Here is a 17,105-nt window from a genome sequence, read left to right as displayed (position 1 = left end):
AGAGCAGGAAACACATGAGTACCCCGTGTCACTGAATTTGTGACATGAAGGCCAAGGAAACAAACACTTAGTTATTTCCACTACTCTGTGACTTGTGTGGCATGAGAATATAAAGAAAATGCCAAGTTCCTGAAATTAGGAAACCAAACTGTAAAAGACAAAACTGTAAAATGAGTAGGAATAAAGGGTCAGCTACCCAAAAACAGATTTTCCTGCATTGGGTTGATGCCAGAAATTTGAATAACCCACCTGTGTTACCTCGCATTTGTTTTAATAAAAGAAAAATAGAGAAATTCCAAGGAAGAGGATAGATAAGCCCAAAATCTTTGTATATTCTCCCCGTGTTTGCATGGGTTTCCTCCCACATCCCAAAAACATACAGTAATGAGCTCCCCCAAGATTGGCCTTAGACTATAAATAGGACATATGACTGTGGTAGGAACATTAGATTGTGAGCCTCTTTGAGAGACAGTTAGTGATATGACAACAGGCTTTGTAAAGCACTGCATAATATGTTGGCGCTATATAAATAAGAATAAGTATTTTATAATGATAATAAAATTATTAATAATATTTAGTGTTGAAAGAAAACAGCAAGAAGAGGAAAGCTGCAGAAAGTTTTTTGCAAAATGACAAGACAAAGAATGATTTGAAAGAATACAAAGCTATGTGTCACAGACACCGGAACCCTAAGCAGGTAGGTAGCAGTGCATTTCAAGATTATCTAAAACATGCTATGGGATTACTGTCATGAAGGGGGCTGCATCTTCATCTACAGAACACTGCATAACTTTAGAAATTGTAAGGCACAAGTAACTAAATTACAACATTACTCCCACAGTTTATGCAATTCATTTCAGTCTATGTGAGAGAACAGGAAAAGTGAACAAATAATGGTGCCAGTCAGAGTGGGGGATGCGGCTGGCAATAGGAGTGCCCAGTCTGGTGAACAAATGCAGTGAACCTGCCAGGAGATTTCCAACTAAAGGAGGAGGAATAAGGAAGCAGGTCTGAGAGCAGGGCAAGACTTCTTTCCCATTACGATGTAGATACATGCTGCCAGGAAGGGGTGTAATTGATGCAGACTACAATACTGAAACGCTAGTAACTGTGGCTGCCAGAAAGAACACAAATACTCCTTTTCCTTTTTTTTCCTTTCTTGCCTTCTTTTGTTTTTCTTTTTTTAAAGGAGAAATTTAACATTATTTTGGCTACTGTGGAAGATATCTCGTAGTATTTATTTTTAATTATGAACCTGTTGGCCCCATTGCACTACATGTGTTCACAAGAACAAGAAAATAATAGAACTCCTTATGGGGACAGACATTTCTCCTTTGGGGAGACCACAGCTGTAGCGGTGTTTAATTATACAAATACTCTGGCGAAGGTTGTTTAAGTTTGAACTTGGTCACCTACAATTCATCTCTAGTTTGAGAATATTAAACACAGATTCTAATTGAAGTGATGGCTGCCACTTTAAACTTTAAAGTTGTTTGCAGGCTTTAGCATCAGAACAACTTAAAGTGTGTGTAACCTCCCTAGCGGTTCATTTCTTTCCGGTTTTATATGTCTAAAAGCAGTACACTTGGGGTTACCGCTTTTAGCAACTTTTTTCTACCCCGAGTCACACTCGGGGTTACCGCTAGGGAGGTTAAAGTGACAGCACTGGTTTTGTCAATGAGATCTATTTACTATTCCCACTGGAAAGGGTCAAAGCTTGTCAAAAATCTCTACAAATGCTTTATAAACATTTTCTGTATACACTGCAGTTCTCTGCAAAGTGTGTGCATAATGCATGAAGAAAGAAATGTAATTCCTAAAGCTGAATATACACAATTGGATGATAAAGTTTGTAGGTTTACATTCATTATAACAAACAAGCAGATTTCAGTCCAAAAAAAGACTGCAAAAACAAATTAGTAAAAACCAGAGGAGATTTTAATTAAAAAAACATATTCCATTCATTTATTCCTATATATACACACAACACACAATCCTATCAGAAAACGTCCATACATTTTATACAGAGTTCTCGTCATAAGGTATCACCCCGCTGACAAATACAATGTATTTAAATGGTGTAATTCACATACCTGCCATGCACACAGAAAATAACCACATTCAACTGCAAAGATGACTGAACCAACCAATGGTCCTACACCAACAGTTATTGCTAAAAATGTGATACGGTTAAACCTCTTTGATCATGAAAAAGAAATGAAGATATCTTATCTCTAAGAATGCATAAAAGCATCAATTTTCAGTCAATTAAAATCACTTTCTATACACTCAGAGTAGCACATATGATTGCCACCAGAACCTAAGCAATGTTCCACCCACTGGATCGACTGACCACCAAAATTTGGTTGATTGTGCGTTAGTAATTTTAAAGTAAAAAAATATGGAGATTTGATTGAATATAATTAAATAGCTTATCGATGTGCCCACCTTTATGGAAGTATTTGACATTTAAATCAGGGTAGCTCCCCGGCAGAAACAGAACCTTGGGTAATCACAGATAAGATAACGCGGCACCTTAAAGGATCTAATCCATGTAAGGACCATTTTTTTTTTTTTTTTAATTTTACTTGTCTGAAGAGAATTAAATTTACCAAGCATTAGGGGTTAGAACACACTTTTGCTACACTGTTTACTGATAACACTTTACTAATAACGGAATGCACAAGAACAGACATTTGAATTGTTTCCTAAAGCTGCTGAAAGTACCCTTCAGTTTTAGATTGCATGGTGAATATAATTCTTAGTAAATGAGTAGTCTCAAACTGAAGCATTAAGCAAACATTCACAAGCAGGCTCTGGCATTACTTCTATATTTTTGTTCAGCAAAAGTTTAGAGGTATCAAGAGAAGATTTACCATTAGCAGTATCAGTACCATATGAATTCATCTAAAAATTAAGGGTGTGCTACAGTCTTCAAGAAAACTGCTTAGAGCTCATGTAGAGGGCCTAACTTGCCTGCTAGTTACTCCAGGGCCAACAAGGATTTACCTAATATATCAGCAAAACCAAAAAGAACTTCGCTTTTTCCTCTACATAAATACGTGACAATTGAGTTGGAGTGTCCATTGTATTAAGACTGACTTGCAATGCCCAGACATGCTCATATTTTCAAATTGATTACATATAATATATTGGAGTGGAAAAGTTAAACAATGCACCCTTAAGCATCCTTTTAAGAAAGGGCTTTCATTTGGGGCCCCTTTACATAATGCCTGGGTCTTATAAAAGCCTGGACATCAGTGGCCAATATGGTCAGCTTACACTGACAGTTCCCTGGTGAAACTATTCAAGGGCTGTAAAGACATCCGAACGTAGTGATAGATTTGGCTAGCCATTACTGAGGTCTGCCTGCAACTCATATTAATCCTTCTTTTCTTCTCCCTAATTAGTTTTTATTGAAGAGTTACACCTGTACACTTTACAAAGTATAACAGATCGACCAGGACATCTGTTGGACTGCAGAAATGTAATACTTGTGGATAGAACACTATGAATAAGTATGGATAACAATATATCAAATACAGGGCTTGTTAGGTTACCACTCAGTCAATTCCAAAGCAGGCATAGATGCTCACACATGGTCAGCGCAGGTAGTTTACCATAGCCAAATATTCTAATACTAGAAGTCTTTACCTTGCAGCTCGAAAGGTAAGGTAAATAACGCTTCCTGTCCATGACTAATGATTCTGCTAGATCGCAAACTACTAAAAAATCTAGAGCAACCAGACAATAACTAGAACCTTGCAGCTTCATCCCACATACGCTACAAGCAACACTACCCCAATATAAAAGTTAGAGCAAATCTACTTCTAAGGTGTGCAAGGGACGGTTTTTGGTGGAAAACTTTTACCTTGAATTTACAATAAATATGAAACACTTCTGAAGATACAGATAAAGATTACTAAACCTGTAAGAGGCAACTGATTTTTCACTGCTATATCACAAACCTAACACTCCCTCATTGTTTTGGCACAAATTTAATACACCATACTGTACTCCAATATCGTGTTCTAACCTTTAATACAACAATGTCTGATTAGTATTTGCTTACATACTGTAAACAGGTTGTAATTAGCTAAACTGCAGCCAGAAACTAAATACAAAAATGGAAAAAATAAAAATATGAATTGATTAAATTGCCAGATTTTTGCCAGTCTTATAATTCAGTCAACCCAGCAAAGTTTTCTACCTATCTGGAGACTACAAGGAAATAACGCAATACATCCTGATCATGGATCCACCGAATGATGTGATCAGTCTATAAAACAAATCAGCAGCACAGAGATACTTGCTTGTGTTTGCATGTTCATAGACCGTACAATAATAGAGCCGGACTGTATATTAGGCTCATAACAAGATATGCCATAACCCATGATGCTCTATGTAGAATTATTTAGTTCATCACATGAACCCGATGTTTGGTTGCTTGGGCATCATGCACTGCATTTAGAGAACGCAAAGAGGCAGGAACACTTGTTTCCCTATATCTGGAAATGTAGAGTAATGCTCGGCTGAGTACAGTGCAGGCAAATGTAAGATTAAAATTCTTGATACTCACAAATACACAGATAATTGATGTGGTTACGGTGCCTTAAGACGGATATATTTCTTATATTATACACACATTCATTCATCAATACAAAACAAAACACCTAACAAACATGTAAAAGTGAACTGAATTTCATTCCTCTGCAAGATCAATTAAGGTTTCATGTGAAAGTTTAAATAAATTTACATGGAATAAACAAATTAATACATTGGAACAGAAGGAGACCTCTGACTATGGTCAACACATAAAAAAGTAATAATAATCTAGGAAATCACACTGGTCTGGTCATGTTTTTACCTTCTGAACCAATTTACATAAATAAGCTAATAAAACTGTAAACAATTCTATTTCTATCTATGAATGATAATACAAGCTAAAAATCCAAACTGATTAAAAAGGTGCTTGCCAACACTCACATTATTTATACACATTTGGCTGTGACAACAAGATGGTCCTCACAGTTCACAGTACATTGTATATGAGCTGTATGCAGTCACAAAATTAGTGCCCATACTAAAACCTCCACAGAATAAAACATTTAAAAGTAATAGCTTCTCCCTGAAATGAAATTATTGCCACAAAATAACATTTTATTTCATTAACCTCATCTCTCCTTCAAAGTAGAACTGTGGTCAGGCCATGGTTTATTCAGTACAAACTTACATATTCCTAAGCATCAAAACAAGTAACCTCCAAAGCTGCAGGACTATGAAGCAATTCATCCTTACAAAAGACCCAGATGAGAAAATGAAAGTTTATGGTATAAAAGTAGATGTTTTTCTTTCCAATAGGATTTTTTCTTCTTATAGTTTGTTTTGATTTTTAATTTTGTTGCACTGGTTTACATTGTCAGATTTGTATTTTCTTATGTATTTGTACTCTGTATTACAACCAGTTTGTTGGTATGCATGTTAAAACAGATAAAAAAATAGATATAAAAAAAACAGATTAAAAAAGTAAAAACAATGAATTGCCTAACAGTGTCTGCAGCTGCAGAGTTTGGTGAGGGTTTTGTTACCAGCAGATTTACTGGGTAAATATTTTACTATCCTTGCCCCGGCCACAGTACTTTATAATGTTGTATCACTTTATACAAGGCTGCCATTAAATAGGCAAGTGTCTTCTCAAACAATAAGCAAGGAGAAATACAGATATGTGTTACCCCGATAAAGAGGAATTGTACAAGTTGGTAAACTCTGTATGCATCCAATGACTTGGGATAGGCCCAATATATCCTCAAGCAGGTCAGAAAAACTGCTGAAAGCAATGCCGGAAACGAGAAGCACCATGTGCCTACACTGAGCACTTCTGGACTCCTTCAGTCAAGGCATTTGTGCCCTATTAGTTACAATTCCCACGCTCTGTCTATAGTCAGTCATTATTGCTGTGAAGGTTTTAGCATTAGCAGCCTGCACCAGAGGCACATCACAGTTTATGCATTAAGCTTGAAAACCGAGAAGTATAGTATGTGTACTCTGTACTAATGTTCTAATCTTAATATATACTAAAAATAGACATTTTTGTTCTCAATTTAAATATATGTATGTTAGAAGATTTTTGTAGAAATAACTCAAACAAAAATACCATATTAAAAATTTCTGATCTTAAACATGAATTTATAATGACTATGTGTATAACATTTTCTTTTAGACCACTTTTATTTCAGCTTAACTTCAAAAAAAGTCACTGTAAAATAGTCATTTTTTTCATCTTGCCGTATTTAAAGCTCATTTAGCCATAGGTTGGCTCTATAACCAGCACATTCATGTGACATCACTACTACTGGCTATATCAGGCTTGTCTTAAGTGAACATTGCCTTCTAATACACGTAAACTCCAACGTGGTTATACGTGTAAATGGTTCACCAAGAACAATATCTGCTCCTCGGTTCACTGGACAGTACATGTAGTGTAACAATTGCAACAGACCAACCCATTCACATTCCTAAGTATTTCTGTCACTCATACTAATGTAGTTATATGTCAGATTGTCTGTTAGGAAAAAAATCCCTAAGTGCCCGTTCATGGCATGTTTTTGTGATCAATATCCTAAAAACCAACAATAAATACTTCTCATTAGTGGCATTTGGTGCACTGAATTAAATCATGAACAACTTGGTGCACAGATACAAAAATGTGATTTTTTTTCCCCACCTTGCTAGCTAGTGGTCAGTAATTCCCCAGTGCAGAGATGGGGAAGTCTGAAATCATGAAATAATTATTACACACAATCATAGTGATGACAAGTCAGGTATGGAGTGGACACATGTCTCACCCTCCAACATAAGCCACTCCACAAAGTACAGGATATTCTGCTCTCGGCGTTCTGCAAAGTTGCAGAGTACAGGATTCTGGAACTTTGGAAGGGTTTACTATAGAGGGTTCACCATGTGTGCTTAATACATAAACAGAAAACATACACAAAGCTCTACAAAATACTGCACTTCTAGAGTCATTCTGGAAGACACTGCATAGATAACGCATCAAAGAGCAGGAGAACTATTCACACATTCACCACTATTCCAGCCATAGTTTTGACATACTGTTCTAATAGTAAACACTTCAAGACAAAGTGGAGAGACAAACATCAACTAGACAACACATACAAAAGACACAAAATGGAGACATCATAAGAGATGAGTCTGTTGGGCTTCTGCGTGATGCTGGTGTATTGTGCCTTTGCACAGATATTGCACACCAGATGAGATGGCAATAGAAAGCCTCAAAGGCTGGAGTGGAGTTAATGTAAACAAGCACAAGCAGAGTGGAGAGGACCAGTATCCCATGGACCTTTAGTATGTTGTCCTTATTGTGAATTTAGTGATTCCATTGCACTGTGAAAAGTTTTGTTAAAACAAGTAAATTGTTCCTTCTTGGGCTCCACAAGCCAGGCGAAGAACTTGCTTATTGTTGAATAAAAAAAAAAAAAAAAAAAAAAAAAAAAAAAGTTCACAGGCTACTCATCTCCTACTCTGTAGCAGCACAATTCATGTTCAGGAGTTGGCTCAGATTGTATTGAAAAGGATTCCATTTAGCTTCCTCAGCATCCGTCATCCAGGTTTTGGGTCCACATAGAACACGCTCTCTAATCTTCTAAATCAAATGAAGAACCTCCACAATTGTAGAACCTGGCTAAGGTTTCTGTTGCAAAAGTCCACCAGGTTATCTTCCCTTTCAAACATATCAGAAACCAATGAAGCAGATTATCGGGACTTACATGGATTCAGGGACCCTGGTGCCAACTGCACATTGCATTGAAGGACAGCTCCACGGAAGCTTATCAGGCCTTGCCTTGGCTGCGAATCCTATTCACAGACAGAGGTAACCTGTCCAGGCCTAAAAGATAATAAACAGATTTTACAAGGATATAGTTAAATATTACCTAAATCTTTATAAAGCTACGTACACACTTCCAATTATTATCGTTGGAAAACGAACGACGAACGATCCTGCACGATATCTACGAACGATCGTATAGCACCGATCCTGTACATAGAGATAACGACACGATCGTTCGTAGATATTGTGCACACAATAGATACGATCGTTTGAGCGATAGAGGAACTATGTGCACGACAGGAAAGTGAACGAACGTTCGTTCATTACGCATGCTCAGATCATGGACGATCAACGAACGACCGTACACACGAACGTCGTTGGTTACTTTTTTTACGCACGATTTTTGCCCAATCGATCGTTCATCGTTCGTTTTGAACGATAAAAATTGGAAGTGTGTACGCACCTTAAGACTAACAGTCAGAGACAGCAGTGTCTTTTATCTCACACTGCAAATATATAGCTATGAGGATGTATGCACAGAAGTGCCTAGGGACACTTACATACCAGCAAGTACACGGATAGTTTTACGCAGTAATAGATAGACAGATTTTTTTAAAGGCCAACTAAACCCAAATTGATCAAGATAAATTCTAATAAGCTGTTAGTTTAAAAAAACACAAATTAGAATCGAATTACTTTCATCTCTGAAGTCAGCAAATGGAAGGCCAATCATGTGTGATCATGTGATACCCAGACTACAATCCCCAGCATCCCCGCATTACAATGGAAGCCATGTGTCTTAATGGGAAGGCTGGACTTGTAGTTACAGAAAGCAGATGTTGAGCAATTTTAACACATAAAAGGCATGAGAGGTCCGGACTGTATGGATAGGTATATGGCTACAGCTTCATAATGTGTTTTTAAATTAGACAATTCTAAAAAGTAATACTACAAGTGACTGATTGCCAAGTTTTCTAAAAAAAATTTACATTACATCAGTCCAGGCTTTACATATTATTAACTTTAAATAACATTTTAGTTTAGGTTTATTTTTTTGCTTAATGAAAAAAAATAAAAAAAGGCCTGGGTCAAATAAACTCTGTACACCACTCATTGATGCAGAGTGCCCAAAAAACAATAAAAAGTGACTCCGAGGACTCCTTTTATAAAACAGGGAATTAGACATTTCCTCAAACATTCCCTTGTAGGAATCTTCCAGGTCTATGTGTTTTAATGGCAGTAATGGATTCCCACCAGGGAATGTTTGAGGGAATGTCAGATTCCCTATATAAATGGAGCCCTTTGTCACATTAGATTACATTACAAAGATAAATTTAGTAATCTGGCTCCTCCTGGTGGCCAGCTTCAGAAATTATGATTTTTTTTTTTTTAGCTATAGGAGGCTCTAGTCAATTTATCATTCCCAGTTTACAAATGGCACACAAGTTATTAAACTTTTAATGCAGCTGTAGATGATTTATGTTTGTTCCTACAGCTTTTACCTGGATTCTATTCCATATCCAAGAAGTTTATATCTAAGGAAACTAAAAATTAGCCGGTTTACATTCCTAGTCCCCTCAGATATATTTCCTATCCATGTTAAGTCTGCCAAGATAAGGTCAGCAGAGGCAGGTGTGTCTGGCTGTTTTCCCTTACCTTCCCATGCAAGGTAAATAATCAAGCTATACCAAACCGCTCTGATTCCAAGCAATGCATTGTTGTAGACAGAACAGAGTAGAGCCATGCCATTCTTGGCTATAGCCACTGCATGGAAAGAGGCGCAGCATGGTAATGACAAGCAGCTGGGCAATGCATTTTGGGATGTACAGCAAAGTGATGACATCCAACTGAAGACCCCAAGCATTGCACTGTGGGAGATAGGGGAGAATATCATGTCATTCAGACATCTAGCACTGTATTAGAGGTAATAGGGAGTTGAAACAGGCCAGTTACTAAGCTTTGCATTTGGAAAGCAGGGGACAGTGTGATGTGATGCTACAAGACATTCTTTGTGGGCACCTAATAAAGTAACAAGTGGCATGATGGAGATAAATATTGACACATCCCTATGGCTGCTATCCATTGGACCTATTTAAAGTTTGTTGGTGAAGTTATTAAAAAAAAAAACCTTATAAAATAATGGAATTAAAAAGTTGCTTCCAAGAAAGGCATTTGGTAAACAAAGCTGAATTGCAGATTGAACATTGTTACCCTTTCCTTCTTTACTGATGCTTACCAAATGCACGAATGAGCTCAGCTTGTACAGCCCAGGTAAACTTCTTCACCAAGCAGAGTGTGGTGAGTCCAGCAAACAGAATGTTATACAAGAAGATCAGGTAAAAGTTGCCAAGCCAGTTAAATCGTCCAAAATCACCCAGCAGATCAAATCTGGTGATGCCTGAGAGTAAAAAAATAAAACGAGTTATAGCCGGCATAGACACTTACATGAACTGGAAAGAATGCATTTACTTTCAAATTGGGCTTTTTATTCCGATAGACTAGAGTCTTTCTAACTCCACCATCCAATCATCAGCCCCATTACATATCAAAATTTTAATAAGACACACATTCAAAATGTAATTGTAATGTAATGTAATTAGTTTTTATGGTGATAAACTTTCAGAAACCTGAGAAAATATTAAATGAATAAACCATTGTATGAAAACATACACTACGTTCTCTAAAAATGGTTTATTCTGCACAAGATTGTGAAAGGTGTTTATAACCTACCTAAATTTCATAAAAGGTATCAGAATACAGGAATATAGCTGCTGCTATTGCAGACATTATGCCAGTTTCCTATTTTAGGAAGGAAACGTTAACTAAAGAGGACTTTTTTTGATTGTTGATTGAAGGGTCTTCATATGTGGGGGGGAAAAAAAAAATTCCCACGGTGTTACTGCTTTAAAGTGTATGTATAGCTCAAACTTTTTTGGAAAGTTATCCACTTACTTCCTTTTATGCTTGAGACAGAATGTAAATGGTAAACTAACAGAACACATTCTCCAAAAATATTTCATGGCTTTACATACACTTTTAATTGGCTCAAACAAAAACTAAACATGATGTAGTCTATTAGTTAGGTTTTGTATTTCCTTTGTAACCATTTAATTGTAAATCAGTAGATCGCCTGATTTTCCACTTTCTTAACAGGGTGACTGCACTGTTGCCGCCTTTGAGTTACATACAGGGTGCTCTTAAACTGACATATAGGTTTAGATAGATTTAAGGTGTCAAACAATATAAAGCCCAACTCCAGCTAACATTTTTAAAACAGATCTTGGAAGTTTTTTGTTGGCTACTTTAAGAGCCCCTTTTTATACACAGTATAATGGTCCCATCTCTATAAATATCACTGTTGATGAACTACTTGCCCTGCTTTTAAATATGCAGGGAAAAAAACAAAAAGGGTTTGAAAAAAAGGAACTTGACAGATAAATACTCCAATCACTGTTATTAGCCATCTACAGTTACCAGATAATATTCTTTCTATACTGGGCCTTTAATAAAACAAAAAGTTCTCTATATTTTCTTTTAGACACCAGGAACACCAAACTCTTGTTTGCTGAAATTTAAATTAAACGACCAACATGCTGCCCAAGCTGAAATTTCCAGAATTTATGTTTGGCATTTTTTTTTTTAAGCATAAAAGAGAACTCACCCAATGTTCTGGAGAAGACGGGGAGAGCAGAGCTCAGCACAAGAAGGGACACACAGTTCCCGATGATCTGGAAAAAATAAATAAATCTTCAATTAAATGCTGGGTCATCTTGGATTACCAATTCCAACTATTACTATTAGATCTGATAGATTCAAGCCTGCATTAAAAAAAACAAAGGGGCCTTATCTAAAGCATTGCCCATCAAAAAGGGTTAACACTTATTCCTATCCACGGTCATTAGGAGACATGCTACCTGAACAAATCTACTGCATCTGACATTTCCAGGGGGCCTTGGGTGCCTGGTCCCATTTTACAAACCTATGCCACTATAAACCACGAGTCTGAAAAGGAAACCACATAAAGCTTGTAAAGACAGTGGAAATCAGCAGCAAGGGATGGGTAATAACTTTGCAAGAATTTTTTTTGGATTTTGAATAAGAAACAAGGTCCCCAAACAAACTGAATAAATAAAGCAGTGCCCCTAGCGCACTATAAAATGTGAATTGAATGGCCCAGATACATATTGCAGATCTTGTTTTACATTTCCTTTCCCATACTTTGACACTGAATAAGAGATAAGACTTTAACATTTCGCCTAGGTTGATTCTAGCTCCAGAGAGTGCTCCAAACTGAATGACAGCTGAATATCATTGATGCTAAGTTAACCTTAATAGCCAAAATGCCTTAACTGTTTAGCCTGTGTAGATAGTCCACAACAACTACTGGGCATATAAAAGTGAAAAGGATAGGATCAGCCTGAGTGTGATACAATTCACAATTTCATGTAATATTTTGAGATTGTAATGGGAAATAAACAGCCAATAAGAAATGTATAGAGCAATACACTTGAAAGGTTCTTACTTTGGTCATAGTCGTGTCATGCTTCTGGGGCAGAAGTCTTATAAATAATGGAGAGGAGTAAAAGCCAACCACAGAGGCAGCCATCAGATAGCTGAACTGGAGTTAAGGATGCAAAACATTTGCTTCTACCATAAAACAGAAATAAATCGAAATAAATATATGGCTGGAAAAAAAACACATCTGTCAATTTACAATTAAATCTTTTAAAATGTAATTAAAATATTTTATTAATATTTATACTTTACACTATTTTGCCCTAATGGACGAGCACAAATACAAGGGCTCTGCTTAACCACCTGGTTCAGGGTAGGAAAACTTGCTAAAAGCGTTTACCCCGAACCAGGTTTGGGGTAACTAAAAATAGAAACAAGAGTTACAGTGCAATCTGATTGTCATACAACATTGTATGACAATCGGATAACAACTTAAAAAAAAAAAAAAAACACCTTGTCCCCGCAGATGTCTTCTCTCTTCTTTCTTCGTGCGCAGTGACGATCTCCGGGGTTTCCCGGTGATGTCACAACATCCGTCGGTGCGGGCGAGAGGCGGGGCGGGAAATTCAAATCACTTTGTATTGGATTCAATACAAAAAGCTGTATTGAGTCCAATACAAAAATCTTTATATAATATATATATAATTTTATTATATAAACTACTGTACAGTAATATTACATTACACATTATTTTTTTTTTAAAGATTTTTTTTCTTTTAATGTTTTATAATTTTTTTTTTTTTTTAAGTTTATTATTAAATTTAATTAATTTTGGACATATTTCAGTGAGTTATGCCTAAGAATTATAGCCCACAATCTAAAATAAATTTCCATGCAAACAAAATGTAATGCTTTTTGCATGGAAGTATGGAAAGAATTAGAACACTCGGCGTTCGTGAACGCATCCCTTGGCGATTGCTGATGTCAGTGCATACGCCCCTCGACGGGGGTTGTAGCGGGAATTTACCACACTAGGGAGGTGTTTTAGAAAAATATAGTACTATACAGTATACAGAATTATTGCATTTTCAGTATTTTTTATTTATTTATGCATTCTTGTTTAAGCTGATTTTTGTGTTTTTTATTTAATTTATTATTGAAGTTATTTTTTTTTTTACATGATTGTGTGTTTCAAACATTATTATATTCAGGATATCTACTAGACCCCTGTTCGGACATATTTCTGTAAGTTACAGGTCTACAATTAAAAAAAAAAAAAAAAAGTTTCATGAATAAACTACCGCTTTTGGTACAGAAATCCAGACATCAGTGAAACGCTCAGGAGGTTAACAGGTAACTATTACATTAACAGGTACTACATTTACATCTGTGCCTACATGTTATGGTGCATTTATCAATAGGCATCCCATGCAGTAGCAATCCATCCCTATGTTGGAAATTGCACCAGCAGACTGGAAGACATCATAAAGGATACAGTATAAGGATGACTTGTACAGCTGCTCCAAAAGGACCAAAAACAGAGAAGGAGACCTTTCCAAGCCGTGAATCCTGCATTATAAAAAGGCACCAAATTCAGATTATGAAAAGCAAAGCAAGAAATTAGGTAATAGAAAATAATTTAGGCTAATGATGTACCTGCATCCCCTTTGGCATGGCAGCTTCATCAATTAGAAGTTCCAGGACATGGAAGCACACAATCAGTACGGAGATACCCTACAAAATGTAAAAATACAATAAAACTACAGCCTGCATAATATACAGCAAGTACTGAATCAGTTTCATTTATGGAAAGGTCATTTACCGCATGCTTGACCTGAGACCTAAATGACTTACTGTGAGTGCGAGAAGCAACAGCATGGCAAGAGGGTACACCAAGTTGCGCTGCCATGGAGAGGCCTTTCTTCTCATTTCTATAGAAAACAAAGTGCTAAATTCAGTATAAAATGGAAGGAATATGAATAAAATAGGAAACAGCCCTACTAGAAAGTAAAGCCCACAAATAAAAGAGGTATCAATGTTTATTTTATGCTGCACACGTCAGACACTAGGTGGCACTGTATTACTATGGTCAATAGAAGACCCAAACTTGTTTTACAATTAATTGATTGCTGTAATGAAGATGTCAAAAAGCAAAGTAAAAAAAGTCAAAGTAGGTCCAAAACTACTTACAATATCTAAACCAATATCTAAACCAATATCCATCAGCAAAACAAATAATAATTAAAAAAAAAACTTAACACAATGCTTGGGACTATGGAATGAAAATGCAAGTCAACTCTCCCCTGAGAAAGTTTAGACTGATGACTGCAATGGCCAGAAAAGGCCTTCAGACAGACATACAAGAGTAAATGGCTGAATCAAGCAAATAGTCCTATGTCTGTAGGAACCTTAAAGCTGGCCACAGAAGCAAAATCACATCCATCCAATCTGGTGGAATGATAACATCCCACTTTACAAGTTGCAATTGTGTTTATGTATAACTTTATTGTTATAGAACATAACACAGAGGTTTCACAAAGTGCCAATGACACATTATGTTCATATAGATGATTAGCTGCATTAACAGTGTGCAACACATATATCAAATTAAATAAAAAATACTACTACCATGCTTAATAGCAAGAACTAAACATGATTTTGTTACCTAATGTGATTCGATGACTTTTTATGGAGAGAAGTCTCTTTTGTAATGCCTCCATGTTTAGGTTTAGCCAGCAGGAAGCTTTTGCTGCAGAAAAACATAAGACAATGATGTAAAGGTGTATAATAACTGTTTAGATAGAGTAGGGATGGCTAAAACATCTGCCAGGTTATTTTTTGTTCTATTTGTATCATTAGGGAAACTTCTCCTAAAATTTTAGATGCAACAGAATGATAGTGGAAATTCTACAAAGGGAAAGGGATTCCTTTCTTAAGAGTTGTATCCCAGCATAGATTTCCATAACCTTTTGTACTGGGGGTAACTCTAAAACTTAGGATTTTCCCCTATTGTTTGCTGTGTGACAATATTCATTAGTACCTATAAATAGGTGAATTTCTCAAAATGTTCCACACAGCAAAATCTTTGCCTAGAGATATAATTCTTATGACCAGAGAGGACACTACATGGGTTCCCTACATGTAAGATACTTTACTTGTTATTTATATACTTTTACTATGTTATTTATGTCAGTCTTTTGCTCTGTTACAACGGCTTTACAGCTTTAAAAAAAAACTAACCTTTTCCAGATAAAAGACACAAATACACTTAATATGTATCTGCAACATGGAAGTCAGGTACACCCTGCTTACATCCTGGTTGCAGGACATATACAAAGGCTGTTTCTAGCAATAGTAGAAGACCATAACCACAGCACGTTATTACTTACTGGAGATTTTTCGGGCTATGGCTGCTTCCTCAAATGCTGTGCAGCTTAGATGTTCCTCTAAATTCTCCAGAAGCTGCAAGAAAAAATGCAGTTTTATCCATGAAGCAAACTACAAAATGACATTACATAAGTTGTGAAAATTATTGGTGGTAAAAAAAAAATGAATGAATGAGTTGCAGCAGAATAATAACTGAAAGTAAAAAACAAACGTCACAATTACTAACTTAACCTACAAAAGACTTCCCTGAGAACTATTTGTACCCCAATCATTTCAGAGGGGAATGGATGCTGCCATCATTATTCTATAACTGAACACCAGCCAAGTGATTGCACATAAATTCATTCTTGCAGTCTCATAGGGGAATGTGTGTTACTATGTAGCAACATTAGTAGTTAGAGGGTTTATGCTCACCAATACACAAGTAGCTAGAGGAAGTGTTGATGACAGCACAGCATATTGAAATCTTCACTCCAGCATTCTTGCTGACACTGCCAAGCGTGTACACATGTGCAATGAAAACATCTGTCGGCACTAAAATATACAGCATAACATGGGGGTTTTGCCATTTGATTCTTCCCAAAACCTGCAGAGTTGCAGAGTAATGCAAAGCATAAAGCTCTGCTTTTCATTAGTTCATTCCTCAAACATACTTTACTGGGGAAAAGATGGGGGAAAAATATCCCCAGAGAAAGTTATTACTAAAATAAGGAAAAGCACCTACCCGAGGTTTGACCAATAGCTTCCCAGTCACAGAGAACATCCGCGACAGGCCCAACGGAGTGCACACTGCAAAGCCGAGCAAACAAGAGTTAGTTACTTCGCCCAGGCAAACAAGCTTGACATGAGACTATGCCTGTGTAATAAAATGGGGATTATCCCACTTGAGGTTACCATAGATTTACAAGTCACATAACACCAGAACAAAGAGAGGAAGACAAATATTACAGAGATCAGACACCTGGACAATCAAGCCAGCTCCCACCCAAATATTGTGTTCAGTAGTCTACTAACCCAGATTTCAGGCTGTATATCCTGGGCTAAGATGGCAACCCACATGAGCCATGAGCAGGCTTTATATTCAAATAAATATTTAGGCTTAGCCAATCATGTTGTGCATCTTCTGTCCTGTTTAGCCTAATGTATTTGTACAGTCCAGTGTGTTATCAGCATTACGAGGTTAGGCAGCTGGCAGGGTAACTACCAACAGCTCTTAGAGACTCCCACCTCTGTCTCTCATCACCAAGTGTAAGACTTGTAATTATAAAGCTTAAATTGAGAAGCAAATATAACTCTTCCATAAAATAAGTCTGCATATCCATAATAGGTTGAAGTTTACAATTCATATTCTTGCAAAAGCTGAATCAAAGGAAACTTGCATTGTCAGGTGATTGTAATCTATCCTAGAAATCCT

At 36.6% G+C, this 17,105-nt stretch overlaps 2 protein-coding genes across 2 annotated transcripts in view; one reads left to right on the top strand and one right to left on the bottom strand.

Moving 5' to 3' along the window:
* LOC140329147 (tubulin alpha chain) overlaps nt 1-17,105 on the top strand; it is a 166,392-nt gene that overhangs the window by 19,383 nt on the left and 129,904 nt on the right. The gene's annotated exons all lie outside the window — the stretch shown is intronic.
* Nucleotides 2,565-17,105, bottom strand: part of LMBR1L (limb development membrane protein 1 like) — a 40,582-nt gene continuing 26,041 nt past the window's right edge. Inside the window, exons 8-17 of the mRNA XM_072409255.1 lie at nt 16,416-16,480; nt 15,694-15,766; nt 14,970-15,053; nt 14,159-14,235; nt 13,961-14,038; nt 13,800-13,873; nt 12,372-12,462; nt 11,511-11,577; nt 10,086-10,247; nt 2,565-7,906 (exon numbers count right to left, since the gene is read on the bottom strand). Of these exons, the coding sequence (XP_072265356.1) occupies nt 7,851-7,906; nt 10,086-10,247; nt 11,511-11,577; nt 12,372-12,462; nt 13,800-13,873; nt 13,961-14,038; nt 14,159-14,235; nt 14,970-15,053; nt 15,694-15,766; nt 16,416-16,480 (827 nt within the window). The 3' untranslated portion in view covers nt 2,565-7,850. The remainder of the gene's footprint in view (nt 7,907-10,085; nt 10,248-11,510; nt 11,578-12,371; nt 12,463-13,799; nt 13,874-13,960; nt 14,039-14,158; nt 14,236-14,969; nt 15,054-15,693; nt 15,767-16,415; nt 16,481-17,105) is intronic.

Source organism: Pyxicephalus adspersus, chromosome 1 (genome assembly GCF_032062135.1).
Source record: "Pyxicephalus adspersus chromosome 1, UCB_Pads_2.0, whole genome shotgun sequence".
NCBI lineage: Eukaryota > Metazoa > Chordata > Amphibia > Anura > Pyxicephalidae > Pyxicephalus > Pyxicephalus adspersus.
Note: the sequence above shows the minus strand (reverse complement) of the source record. Positions and strands in the feature narration are given on the sequence as shown.